Source organism: Metarhizium acridum (assembly GCF_019434415.1).
Source record: "Metarhizium acridum strain ARSEF 324 chromosome Unknown scaffold_276, whole genome shotgun sequence".
Lineage (NCBI taxonomy): Eukaryota > Fungi > Ascomycota > Sordariomycetes > Hypocreales > Clavicipitaceae > Metarhizium > Metarhizium acridum.
Genome location: NW_027094025.1, coordinates 390,761 through 403,355, shown reverse-complemented (window position 1 = coordinate 403,355; position 12,595 = coordinate 390,761). Strand labels below are relative to the sequence as shown.

The 12,595-nt window shown below is 53.3% G+C and overlaps 7 protein-coding genes across 7 annotated transcripts; 3 read left to right on the top strand and 4 right to left on the bottom strand.

Annotated features, from left to right (window-relative positions):
• Positions 1-2,072: 2,072 nt before the first annotated feature.
• On the bottom strand, positions 2,073-2,579 carry J3458_013210 (uncharacterized protein; the record flags this gene model as incomplete). The annotated part of the gene is made up of 1 exon (XM_066120307.1): positions 2,073-2,579. One exon carries the CDS (start codon positions 2,577-2,579, stop codon positions 2,073-2,075), a length of 507 nt encoding a protein of 168 aa, XP_065974592.1.
• Positions 2,580-2,613: 34 nt separating this feature from the next.
• On the bottom strand, positions 2,614-3,441 carry J3458_013209 (uncharacterized protein; the record flags this gene model as incomplete). Its single annotated transcript, XM_007813385.2, has 1 exon — positions 2,614-3,441. One exon carries the CDS (start codon positions 3,439-3,441, stop codon positions 2,614-2,616), a length of 828 nt encoding a protein of 275 aa, XP_007811576.2.
• A 94-nt stretch (positions 3,442-3,535) lies between these two features.
• Positions 3,536-6,463, bottom strand: J3458_013208 (uncharacterized protein). Its single transcript, XM_066120306.1, has 2 exons — positions 5,707-6,463; positions 3,536-5,661 (listed from the first exon to the last, which is right to left on the bottom strand). The coding sequence occupies exons 1-2, from the start codon at positions 5,774-5,776 to the stop codon at positions 4,130-4,132; spliced, it is 1,602 nt and encodes a 533-aa protein (XP_065974590.1). The 5' UTR covers positions 5,777-6,463; the 3' UTR covers positions 3,536-4,129.
• Positions 3,581-6,389, top strand: J3458_013207 (uncharacterized protein). Its single transcript, XM_066120305.1, has one exon. The coding sequence runs from the start codon at positions 5,960-5,962 to the stop codon at positions 6,263-6,265; it is 306 nt and encodes a 101-aa protein (XP_065974591.1). The 5' UTR covers positions 3,581-5,959; the 3' UTR covers positions 6,266-6,389.
• A 165-nt stretch (positions 6,464-6,628) lies between the features above and the next one.
• Positions 6,629-8,993, top strand: J3458_013206 (uncharacterized protein). Its single transcript, XM_007813383.2, has 2 exons — positions 6,629-7,557; positions 7,618-8,993. The coding sequence occupies exons 1-2, from the start codon at positions 7,080-7,082 to the stop codon at positions 8,730-8,732; spliced, it is 1,593 nt and encodes a 530-aa protein (XP_007811574.2). The 5' UTR covers positions 6,629-7,079; the 3' UTR covers positions 8,733-8,993.
• A 359-nt stretch (positions 8,994-9,352) lies between these two features.
• On the top strand, positions 9,353-10,303 carry J3458_013205 (uncharacterized protein; the record flags this gene model as incomplete). The annotated part of the gene is made up of 1 exon (XM_007813382.2): positions 9,353-10,303. Exon 1 carries the CDS (start codon positions 9,581-9,583, stop codon positions 10,301-10,303), a length of 723 nt encoding a protein of 240 aa, XP_007811573.2. The 5' UTR covers positions 9,353-9,580.
• On the bottom strand, positions 10,005-12,529 carry PUS4_1 (pseudouridine synthase pus4). The gene is made up of 2 exons (XM_007813381.2): positions 12,189-12,529; positions 10,005-12,088 (listed from the first exon to the last, which is right to left on the bottom strand). The coding sequence occupies exons 1-2, from the start codon at positions 12,247-12,249 to the stop codon at positions 10,671-10,673; spliced, it is 1,479 nt and encodes a 492-aa protein (XP_007811572.2). The 5' UTR covers positions 12,250-12,529; the 3' UTR covers positions 10,005-10,670.
• Between the last annotated feature and the right edge of the window lie 66 nt (positions 12,530-12,595).

Below are 12,595 nucleotides of genomic sequence, written 5' to 3'. Positions count from 1 at the left end.
CACACCCTCACCAACTGCTGTCCAAATGTGGCGCGGGTCAAGGCTTAACAAGGGCTCGTCAGCCCGTTTTGCCTCCTGTCGAACCTGTTCAGATCTCTCTGTGCCTGCGCTGTCCCTGCTCTTTGTAACTACTCTCTCTTGAACGGCTCTGCCAAAATCATGGCTCACAACTGCTGCCTTATGTTCGCCATCTCATGAAGCCAATCCTGAAGTCTCGGTTGGGAAATGCGTTGATTATGTCGAACCATCGCTCCCCAACATAAATACTGGAAATGGGCACTCCAAGCAAAGTACTAAAACGGTGGCCAGTACTGACAAGAGATGTATACGGGTTACAAAGTCCTTGAAAAACGTTCTGTTCACTTCTGAAGAACGCAAACAGAATCAGCATCGTCATTTTTCCATCACGCATTTTCAGGATGGCCGCATACTGCTAGAGCCGGCAACGCAAGTAAGGAGTTGTATGTAGCCATAGCCTTTGCATACTCTAGCTGACCAGACCATTGTCACAGAATCAGTGTCATCTGCGGCGACATGCACAGAGTCGAGGGATGGAGAGCTCCCGCTCCCCTTTGAAGCCTCGTTATTCCGAAAAGCAACGAACAAACATACTCTGGAAAACATCGTCCCAGGACTGCCCTAATGATCCAGACGCATATGGAGCACACATTAGCGATGATGCCCTCTTCTTTTACGATGTGCGGAGGAGGCGTAGAGCTCCCCACTCTGGTGGTGTCGATAATGTCTTACCAGCACCCGAAAACAAACTACCACAAATAGTTGGTGGGCAGCCCTCAGTCGCCGAGAAGAATCTCATCCATCTACCTCGACGAGTTAGCTTCAGCGATAGTGAGCACCTACCCGACGACAAACAAATGCCGACGGTTGGTGGACAACCTTCGGCTCTGAATCAATACTTGGCCGGTTTACTTTAATTTCTCCGTATGGTGAAAACAGAAGAGCCTTTGCCCAGGCCGCTTTAAGGCCGTGTGGTGTATTTTGCCGTTTCCATTCGGTTGTGAGAAAGCTTTGCAATCTCGTCACAACTTGAGAAACTGGGTCCCCATGACAGGAAAACCTTTGGTTTGGGGGGGAAGTTTTCAATTTTGCCGACCGGGGGATGCGGAGCTTTTAGATAGGAGCGAGTGAAAGACTCTTCCTGGGGTTTGTTGGTGCTTACTTAAATCCCTGGAGGCAGAAGAGAAACAACAAACCCAGTACGGACCAATCTGGTTGAGCAGTCATGGGGTTGCAATTTTCTGCACCGAATCAACCAACATACCTATGACCTCCGTTCGGAGTGCCTAGCCTTGTTAAGTCCCAAGAGGCAGCCTGTTATACAAGTGCTGGATCACAGATGGTTCCAAGGCACCGGACAGTATTAAAACCCAGGCATGGAACCGCGATATATTTTGACCCAATCCTTTCTAGTCCAACCCATCAACCCTATTCCTCCTTTCTCTGGAATCTCGGCTCCTAAGACTTCTTCCAACTACCCCACCACTACGAAGCTTACGAACCCGGAACAACCACTATGACTGACTGATAGCGGTGGTTTCATCAAAGTACCAAAGCCAGATGAGGAGGAAATGATGCTAAAGGCAGCCGATGATTTTAGAAAGCGTCGAGAGGAGTACAGAAAGAAGAGGGAATTGGAGGAGCTGATGAAGAAGGCAGCCGACGAATCTCGGAAGCGTAGGCAATTGGGTTCCAGCACCACCTAAAGGATGAAATCCTATGGCCAAAGTATGTCAAAATGGGTTAGAGATGCCGTTTATCCTACTAACAGATATGCAGGCATCTTCGCTCATCCTTTAGCTGGATAACCAAGACCTCGGGTTAGGCATAATCCAAGGCTATCACTGCGGCATTGGTATCTAGTAAAGGGCGTGGACTGAGATAAATTTCGTGGGAGTGTAGCATATGTAACGCATGTTTCCTAAAACGTAGCGGTTGCTACCATTGTGTACCATTGTGTACTGACATCCCCCGTTCCGTGTGTGCTACTGTAACACGAAAGGTCTTCTCGTTTCATTGCTCAATTGAGGCCATTCTGAAGAAAACCCTACTAATTACTGCCCTTCGGGGAACCGAATGGCACACTCCTCTTTGTATGCCTTCCGTTGCTCCATCTTCCTCCGAACCAGGGGATCCAGCTTCGTCATCGTCACCTTATCAATGAAGCCGCATCCATCACTGCCCGCCTTATCGTGCAAAGCATGCCAATATATGTCATCCATATCCAAGCACGTCCTTGCGGCGCAGTTGAACCAGAAACGCCCCGTCTTCCACGAATCCCGCATCCGGGCAGAAAGACGTGGTTCCCTGTCCAAGTCTCCGTTCCCAGCCGATTTTTCTTCCACTTGCTCCAGCGCTCGCAGGAACTGCTCCATCCTTGGAACATAGCATGCTACGAATTCATCCATGCTACCACGATCAAGCCACACGTCTCCCCGTAATAACAACCACCACGGCGGGTCATAGATGAATTGCGCTGGCATGCTATTCGTGAACTTGAAATCGAGTATGGCGGTAATACGAAGGGATTTTGGGTCGATAAGAATATTTGAGGGTTGCATGTCGTCGCAGAACAGCTTAAATGGGCCTGCGTCTTCAATGCAGAATTTGGGGTATCAGTTGCTTAAACGCATGACGGGCGATGAATCGCCTGAGAACATCAGCCTCATCTTTAGCCAGATTCCGCTGGGTGTCAAGGTGAAGGAGACGTTGGCGCGCAATCGAGTGGAAGAAATCACTCGAACAATGGAATGGCGAAGTGGGAAGTTGGTCCATTGGATATCCTGTTCCGGTTACCAACTCGTTCATATCATATGTCAAGGGCCTTCGGGTGACAGCCCATGCCCCAAGATCATCCTTAGAGACCGCTCCAATAAGAGGGAACTCAAGTTGAGAAATCTGAAATATGTAGTCGGCTAGCTGGTCATAAATAACGTCGAGGGTTTCGTCGTCAATGGCAGGGTCCAGGATAATCTCAGCATTTTCGTCTTCGGTCAGCTGCTTAAGAAACCTCGATAGTTTAATCCCGTCAATCAATTCCATGATGATAAATGGACCCAACTGTTGAGGGCTCTCCTCAGCTAAACCCCAGCAGCGTATGCAAGGCAAGGGAATAGTGGTGTGTTGGCGAAGGTACTCAATAATGTGCACTTCGTTTTCGACCTTTTCGGCCCTCCACTGGAGATTTACATGGCCGGGTTTTGCAAAGCGGATGAGAGCGCTTGGTCCTTGACCCCTAAATCCGATGTGGAAGCTGAGGTTAAATGATCCCTTGAAGAAACCAAGGTACTCTCCAGCTCCCTTGCCATCCAACTGGGCATCAACAAATGCCACGACTTCATCTCTCGCGTCGATAAGCTTACGTACCCAAGCCCTACATTCGTCGTCGGCATTTGCCTGGGCAATATTATCGCAAGTTGTCATTTCGGCTTCGGGGTAGGTGTAGAATTGCGGTCGTAGTCGCCATCGCCGGATTTTGCTTTACGAGGTGACGGCTGATTCGGTCTACTTAGTACGGGTAACAATAACAACTTGATGTGGTGCATGGAGTTAATTGGAACTTGTCTTTAGTTGCATGTATTATTCTGATGCTCTTGAACGCCAATCTATCAATGCTGTAACAGCTTATCAATTGCTTCGTCATGCATTAATGATAGCGTTATAGAGCTGGCTTGGGTTTCCTTCAGGCGTTCCAACGTCCATCCTCTCATCCTTATCCAATGGAAAGAGAATCTTTCGGATCCTCAGACAGAGAGGCTTAACGGTGTAGAAAGCCTCTGCGATGAACATCTCGAAATCTTCCGATAATTGACGTTTAGCGTCCAGGACTTTTGAAGGCTGGATGTTGCAGCGGTACTGCTTAATAAACTGCCTCACCCATTTCAATCCAACTTCGGGCCGGTTGATGTCGTTCGTAAACGTCCGCGTCTTCAAAACAAGGCGGGCTGCATCGCGAATAAACTCCTTTTGCACCGCCAGATTATCACGTGGCAATAATGCTGCTTTGGGACCTATACAGCATTCTTTTACTGTTATGTATCTTCAAGGGGCCTATGATTACAAATTACACGGTTGCCACAAATCTCTTCGCTGTTGAAATATTCACAACTCTCTATCCTTTCCCGTGCTTTCGCCTTGGCTTCTTGACCGCGGCTGGCCCTGTGAAAGAAGAATCTGGAGTTGCTTGTCGATAAGAGGTCTTGGGCTCAATCGCCAAGTCCACCTCTGACTGAGATAGGTTATGACTTTCAAGATCCTGTGAGAGACCGGATTCTTGAAGAGAGGGGACATCGAAGTCCAAGTGAGACGGCAACTGGTCAATGGCCAAGCAGATTCTCTTAAAATGCTTTGGCATCCATACTTGGTAGACGTTCTTAGTGAAAGAATAGGTCACCCACTTATCCTTGCCTTCAAGCTCCGTAAAATCGAATAGGCGGATTGTCCGGCGATGGTAAGTTGTTTCTTTGCCCTGTATTTCAGGGTAGTGTCCATAAATTCGCACAGACTGATGGTCATGCGAGACGGAGAATGCGAGCAACTGCCGGTTAATTTCATCTTCTCGCCCTATCGCACGGAACAGCTCAACTACAGCCCGCACGGCCAGTGTCATGCTGTGAGTATTTTGACGATCTGCAACGTCCAGGGCGGCAGCACCGCACTTTACCTCGCAAGTTAGAAAAGGGAAGTATATTAGGTACGTCGCCATGAAGAAGGACTGGTCTCCAGCAATCCAGTCACCAATGAACGGGGACAACCTTTCTAGCTGGCCTTTAGTAAATGCCTCCCGCCTGAATCCCACTGTGTAGTCAGGCTGTGGGCGGGTGGCGGTCAAGGGGATAGAATTATACCATCCTTCGTTTATGCTCTCGATTAGGCATTCGAGTTCGCTTGCTCCGAAAATAGCGAGTAGTTCTGCGGATGGCACAAGCAAGGGACTGATATCTCGCATGACCCTCAGTTCATTCCTGTCTGCGACACTCCGACAGGTTTTCTTGAAAATATCGTCCCGAAAGAGCGAGTCTTTGGGAATAGTCTGCTTAGAGCTCAGCAACTCAAGGATCATATCTCCACTCCCATCGGCGACACCAAGGGCAGACTCATCCATAAAGCTTCCTCTGACTTCAAGCAATTTCTTGTAGCGTGGATCGCGGTACGGAGCGCTCTTAGCTTCCCTGAGCTTTTGGTCGCTGGGCGTCGCAGAGCTCGCAGAACCAGGCTCCGAACGCTTGCGGCTCTGCAGGGAAGACGACGATTTCTTCCTGGCCAGGATGCGATTCATATTGGGGGCTTGCGCAATGAAGTGACTCGGCCAACGCCCTTCTCTGGCCCAATGAGCGATCGGGTTGGTATCTCTACTGTCGAGTTCCTGTCGCGACTTTTCCCCTCCGTCAGATAGTCGTGCTCGCTTGAGGACTGGTTTGTCTGCTCTCTCTAGAGTATCTTGGGCTTGCCGCTGCCTTTTCCGGCCTGGGGATATCGGGTGCAGCTGTGTTTCAAGCTGTTGGGGCGAAATGTTCTGCGCTGTGTATGTTGCTGTCCGAAAACGAGAACCGGAGTGACTTTGGTTGGCCTGCCTGGGTTCGAACTTTCTTTGACTACTTCGGCATCTTCTCTTGCGGACCTTGCCGCTTTGGACTTGCCTCTCTGCTCTGTGTCAGCGAGCGGTCCATACGAGGGGATGACACGTACCTTCACTGTGTAGCGCTGGAAGTTGGTAACTCCTTGACTCTGCGCGAACTTGTGCTCGGGTGCGGGCCATGGCGATGAGAATAGAGGAAAGATGTATGCTTTCATTATGATGGGAGCGAATCGCGAAGAAGTTGGATGCATTAGTAGTCCCCGTGTTGCGTGGAGGTGGGACAATTCGGCATCCAACGTAAGCTTGATTGGAGTGTGGTGATTCTCCGACGACGCGAGATTTTTCACGGCAGCAAAACGTAACATGGCGAGTGAGTCACACGCGTCATACCCCACAGCAACCTCCTGTCGGCGCGAAGGTTGGCGGCTACCACCAGTAACACTGTCGCAATTGAGTACAGTAAACCAGGTCTATAACGATATCCTTCGTGAGGCTTTTTTCATCGTTATAAGGCGTCCGTCTGCCTTATTGGACTTTGGCTCGTCCGACTTCAAGTCGTCCATGTTTAAAGAAGATGGTATGAATGATATAGATGTGAAAGTTGGGCAGTCAAGGTGGGCAGATGGAGGACTTTATATAGAATACTTTGCTATGGATGATGAGGCTTGATGGGGTACTGGTCCAGCAAACAACACCAATGACACCCCCCTTGTACAGTCAGCAGCTCTGTGTGCCTACACTTTTGGCTCAGGGAAAGCAGGAAGAAGTTCAGGTCAGCTCAGGTCAGTTCAGGTCAGCTCAGTGGGCACTCAGGAAGCTCACTTTGGCTCCGTGAGCAACGGGTGATTAGCGCCTGGGTTGGTGTGGCTTGGAGCGGCGGTGCGGGCCGTCTGGATTAACGTTCTGTTACAAATTGAACAAGTCCCTCACGACTCGCTGCAATTAAATCGTATAAATTTCTAAAGAGACATCTCTATATTTTTCATAGAAACGTAAACGATCAAGCAATACAAGATCTAACAGACTCGCAAGGGGACTTTGACAAGTCCGTAATTCTAGTACAGGAGCATATATATACCATCTGAGGCACTTGGTCTTGATTTAAAACAGCGTAAATTGCTCCTTAACTAATTCCACGTGCTTTTGCTCCGTCCCCTTCCCCAACCCCAAGACGTGGTTCTTCCCCACGGTCCCACGTATGCAAACGACTCGCCAGCCAATAAACGGCCAATCCCTATCGTCAACTGATAGAATTGATACGCTAGTGACATGAATTGATAACCAGTTCTGTTTGCCGCCGTTGACGCCGTGCATGCCGTGAACCTCATCCCGAGGACCGGCTCTGCTCTTGTCCGCTGCCCTCGTCACCTTTTCCCCCAGACCATCGTCGCCTGCCGCAATGAAATCCCCATTACCAAATTGTTCCCACGTTTGCCGCCATTGACGCTGCCCGTCTGACCCGGCAGCAAAAATCCACTCAAACATGTCGGCGCTGGCCGTCTCCCCAGAAGCAGCACCCGCTCCCGTGCCGCAGGCTCAAAATGTTGCACAGCGCAAGACATTCAAAAAGGGCGGCTACACGAGACAGCGCCGCGGGTGTCTGACTTGTCGCCAGCGCAAGAAGAAATGCGACCAGGGCCTGCCCATCTGTGGGCATTGCTCGCGGCTCAACCTCGTCTGCGCGCGCGAAAGGCCCCGACAACTGTCGAGTCCTTGGGGCGAGGATGCCGTGCAAGACCGTCCGCACTGGGGCTCCGGCAACCCCTGCTGCCTGTCGCAGGGCGACCATGTTTCCGAAGTCCTGAGGCTGGCGAGTATCCCCGAGCCGTTGGATCTCGTGCATCCCGATGACGCCGTGGGTCGCGACTTGAGCGCAAGCCGGAGGACCATGATGCGCTACTACACATCCACTCTTGCCGTCATGCTGTCCGCCACCGCTGAAAATAACTGCTTCTTGTCAGGTTTGGTGATCCCAGTCTCTCTTTTACAATGTTTCGTTGGTTGACACGCGGACCGTCTAGTCCTGTTGCCAATGGCATTCGACTGCCCTACCCTCCTTGACGCCATGGCGGCATGGGCATCCTCCCACCTTGCCCTCCGTGAGCCCAGTTTCCGCGACACCTCGCTGCTGCATCGCGGGCGGGTGCTTGCGAACCTGGGCGCCGCCCTGAAAGACGGCAGCCTGTCTGGGGAAATGTGCCTGGCCGTGGCCATGGCCATGTGCTCCATGGAGACCATCTCGGACGCAACCAGCAGCAGCTGGGCTCACCACCTGTCCGGGGCCGCCGCCGCACTGCAGCCCGGGAGCTCTGGCATGCAACTCAGCCCGCCGCGAACATCGGCGTCTGTCTTGAGCGGGGACTGGCTGAAGTCGGTGGAGGGGAGGTGGCTGGTGAGGAATTTCGCCTATCACGATACCCTCATGAGCGTGTCCCTGGACAGACGGCCCTTGATGACTGGTGATTACTGGATGTCGGCTGACGATGCCATGGCAGATCCATACTTTGCCTTTGCGTCGAGGATCATGCTGTCGACGTCTGAGATTAGTGTTTTGAACGCAGATTGTGCGGAATACTACAAGACGTCGCTTGGGGGCGGTGGCTCGAACACGTCTGGACTCGCCTTGGATCCCAACTACGACGCACTGCTGCAGCGTGCCCTCGGCATTGCCAGCGACCTTCGAGAATGGCAATGTCCGGCCGCCTCGACCGACACGCCGCTCACGTCCCTCAGCGAGACGTATCGAAGCGCAGGGCTGATATACCTCAATCGCGTGGTGCGCAAGTACCTCCCACAGCATGCGACGGACGTACTGCCGGAAGGAATCCGGGTATACGTCGACTCGGTGTGTGAGGTTGCCGAGAAGGTGCCCGGGGGCTCGTTGGCCGAGTGCTCGTTGTTGTTCCCTCTTTTCATGGCGGGAGGGGAGGCAGAGGAGGCAACTCACATGGAGCGCATTAGGAGCAGGCTGTGTACCATGAACAAATGGAGGCGGTTCCGCAATGTAGATGCTTGCAGGGAGGTTTTGGAAGAAGTTTGGGAGCAGAGGGAGGAATGGAGACGGGGCATGAGGAGGGACAAGGTGGATTGGAGGGATGTTGTTGAGCAACGGGGTTGGCAACTTGCCTTGTCGTGATTTTTCATGGCGTTGATGAGAACCTATGACTGTAACGATACTCGATTGATGACGGACGGCTAATTTCTGTTGACCTAGGCGGTAGTAGAACCACGCGGAAAGGGCCACATGCTGATGATGGTTCATGTTGCGGTGTAGCGTTGAACTTGATTTCATCAATTGATCTCTAGCTTGTGCAGCACAGCGTAGCATAACAAGGTTTCAATGTTGTTCAAGGGGAGTTGACGTCAAGTAGCTACAGGGTAGGCCAGTACGAGTGGGGGCCAAGATGCGGCCATAGCCCCTTGCACATCGCAATGTGACCAGATCATGTTCACGGGCCTCGGCCGCGCGAGTTAATACGCGAAAAAGACCACCGAGTTGAACAGCAAAAGAAGCCTGCTTGAACGTTTTACGCCCATACCAGGATACATTCTTGCGAGAAGTCGCGGCGCCATGGTGAAGTTCATAATTTCCGAGCTGTCAAAAATTAAACATTGTTGAACCATGGAACCTTGCGCCTGTCAACCTGTCACAGGCCAATTCAAACTCCACTATCCACGGTCCATCCCGTTGTGCCGTCTGGTCCGCCTTCACGCCCCGCTTCACCTGGACAAAACTCACAACGCACGTCGAGCATCTAACAAACAGCAGGAAGAAGAAAAAAGAAAAAAAATTTTACCAACAGGCACTACCCCATCCGGCCGAGGAATGAACACGCGAGTATCCTTGGCATTGCGACACAATTTTTTCCTCTCCCCGTCACCAGCGCGTCAATCAACCTCATCCTCGGTTCCCCAACCATAAAACCTGCCGACTTGTCTCTCCACCACCACCGAACAACCTCAACACCCCAAAAAGCCACCATCATGACAGCCACAACCACGCTCGCCGCGCCACCGCCAACAACCTGCTGCCCCAGCTGCGGCCTGTCCACGGCCCCCTCGGCCTTGGCAGAGGCAGACCTCGCCCTCGCGCGCCAGAAAATCGCCCAGCTCGAGTCCATCATCAACGACCTCAACGCCAAAGCCAGCGACGCCGTCGGCCGCTGCGCCAAGTACGACGAGGAGCTGCACGCCCTGCGAGCGCAGCACCAGCACCGGCCCTCGACCCCGCAGCGGCCGCCGTCGCAGCCTTCCCCCTCGCCGGCCACGACGACGACGACGCAGTCGCCCACGCTGCCGTCACGCCTCTCGTCGTTCCTGTACCCGCGCAAGTCGACGCCGACCCTACGCGCCGACACGCGCCGCCAAAACTCCCTCCCGCTGCCCGCGCCGCCGCCGCCGCCGCCGCCGCTCTTCCCCGACACCGCCTCGACAGAGGACCTCGTAGAGGCGCTGACGCGCGAGCAGACGCTGCGCAGGGAGGCCGAGCGCCGCCTGAGCGCCACGAGCAAGGAGGTCGAGGAGCTGAGCGTCAGCCTGTTCGAGCAGGCCAACGAGATGGTGGCCGCCGAGCGCCGCGCCCGCGCAAAGCTCGAGGAGCGCGTGGGCGAGCTCGAGAAGCGCGACGACGACAAGGGGAGGCGCCTCGATCGTCTGGAGGCTGCCGTGGCCCGCATCGAGCGCGTCAGGGGCATGCTCGGCAAGTGAACCATACTGACTGACTACTTGTACTTTGGGGCGTTAGACGAGGGGGCAATCCGGCTGGGAGTGATTGTTATTAATTTTCCTGTTTTTAGAGCATGAGATACCAGGCGTTGTAATGGCATTTAGAGGACACTGTGTTCGGATCATACGTGTATGACTAGAACCTCCTAATACATCACGGTGTATGACATACGAGATGGGATGCTCGTGTTTGCCTGAATATATCGACATTGCGGCTCCCAAGTGCGTCTTGGTCACATTTCCTAATGGCACGCATTTCCCCCCCGAGGGTTGAGGGCTGAGGACTGATTATTTAGATGCTTCATGAGCCTTGTTTGCAGCATTTATCTTTGTATATATACATATTTCTCTAGTCTTCAATGCCATGCCATGACTTTTCGTCATCTGATTTAGTTGCAGCTTTCAGGGTGGGCTTTGCCGCGGACGGGGAGGTCCTGGTTGTTTTGCGGGGAGGCTCGGCAGACTCGCTTGAAGGTGACCGCCTCCTCTTGTCCTGCCGACTGGGCGAATCGGCCTCTGTGGACAAGCGGCGTTTCTGCTGCTTCTTGAACGCCAACTTGTCGTGGTCGGGCTTGGGGCTCGTCTGCCGTCCCGGCCAATTGCCCTCTGGCTCACCGTTCCAGCGCGCCAGCATGTCGGCGACCTTGGGGCCCCAGACCTCTTCGCCCTTGCCCAGGTCGTCGTATTCCAGTGTGTTTGTGCCGCCGACGGTGAAGTCGCTCTGACGCACGCGGCACAATTCCGCCATGATGGCCGCCGACCCCAGCTTGGAGCCCAGGTCGTGGCAGAAACTCCGGACGTAGTACCCCGATGACACGGTGAGCCGGATCTTGCACGCCGGAGGGCCCTCGTCGTTCCATGGTGGAGGTGTGCTGGAGTCCGGCGTGGCCGGAACCAAATTGGATCCCTTGTTCGAATAGACGGGTTGGGGCATTTGTCCCAGAGCCCCCGACATCAGAGCCTTGCAGTCTTTTCTGTGTCGGCTTTTCTTGAGTGGGGAGTCTTTGATCAGCTCATCCTGCCGCTCCTCGAACCGCCTCTTGAAGGTCTCGTGCGCCGTTATCGCCTGGTCGTCCTGCTCCTTTTCCTCGGGCGTCAGCGTCTTGCCCGTCTCTTGTTGCTTCTTCACCCTCCACACTTGCTCGGCAAGATTGCGCTCCGCGGCCTCGGCCTCCTCTGTTGGCCACCTGTGGTTGTGCTTCCCAGGCTCGTACCACTCGACTAGCTCGACTTCCAGCGCCTCTACTTGCCTGCTCTCGATTTCCCTGGGGATAGGCTTGCCCTCTCGGGCATATTCATAAAGCGGCTTCCCGTTCATTTTGAGAGCCGAGTACAGTGGCGGGATCTGTGTCTGCTTGCCCCGAAAGCTTTCCAGCTCCTTTTCAACCAGTTCCCGGGTAACATGATCGTAGCCTTTTCTGGATAGAACCCTGCCAACTCGGTCGTAGGTGTCGGTGCTCACTCCGAAGACGACAGTCGTTTCATATGTCTTGGTGCAATCGAGAAATTGCGACAGCACCTTGGTCCCAGAACCAATGCCTAGGATCAGCACGCCAGTCGCCAGAGGATCCAGGGTGCCTCCGTGTCCTATTTTGACCTGTGATGCCTTCTTTTCGGCCTTTCGGCGATTAAATTGCTTGCCTGACTCCTTAAGCCGTCGCGCCAGCTCGGCCTCAATCATGGGTCGGAAGAAAGTCGAAGGGTTGAAGGCTTGTTGGCACTCTCGCACCACCTGGGCCGAACTCTGGCCGCATGGTTTGTTGATGGCTGCAAGTTCGGGTTAGCAACTGCCACAAGATGATGATGGCCATGCTGTTGCGTTGGGCTTTGTGCTGAGAGAGAATAGAAAGCGAGACTGGAGACTCACCAAAGACGCCATCACGGACGACGTCTGACGCCATTTTCAACACCTTTCCAGCTCGTCGCATGCGAGCGCAACTGACACCTGTCGCACAAATGAGGTAGCGATTGTGCGATTGAAGAACCGAAGCTGCCTTTCACGGGCCAAGTTACACGTTCCAGTGGAATAATTTACAACCGGATAAATCTGCTGCGGTAAAAGTCAAGAATTCAAAAGTCCAGGATATGGTGTTGCGGTGATGCGATGATGCGATGATGCGCCGCAAGCTTTCCTGGGCAACCAAAGGGACTTGGAAAAAAAAAAAGTTGGAGACCACCACAGGAAGGGGTCAAGCGCAGTTAAAATGCTCATTGGTCGAGAGGTCAGCCAGGCTGAGGCCAGCCAGACGGTCCATGTTCACTGCCGAGTGCTGA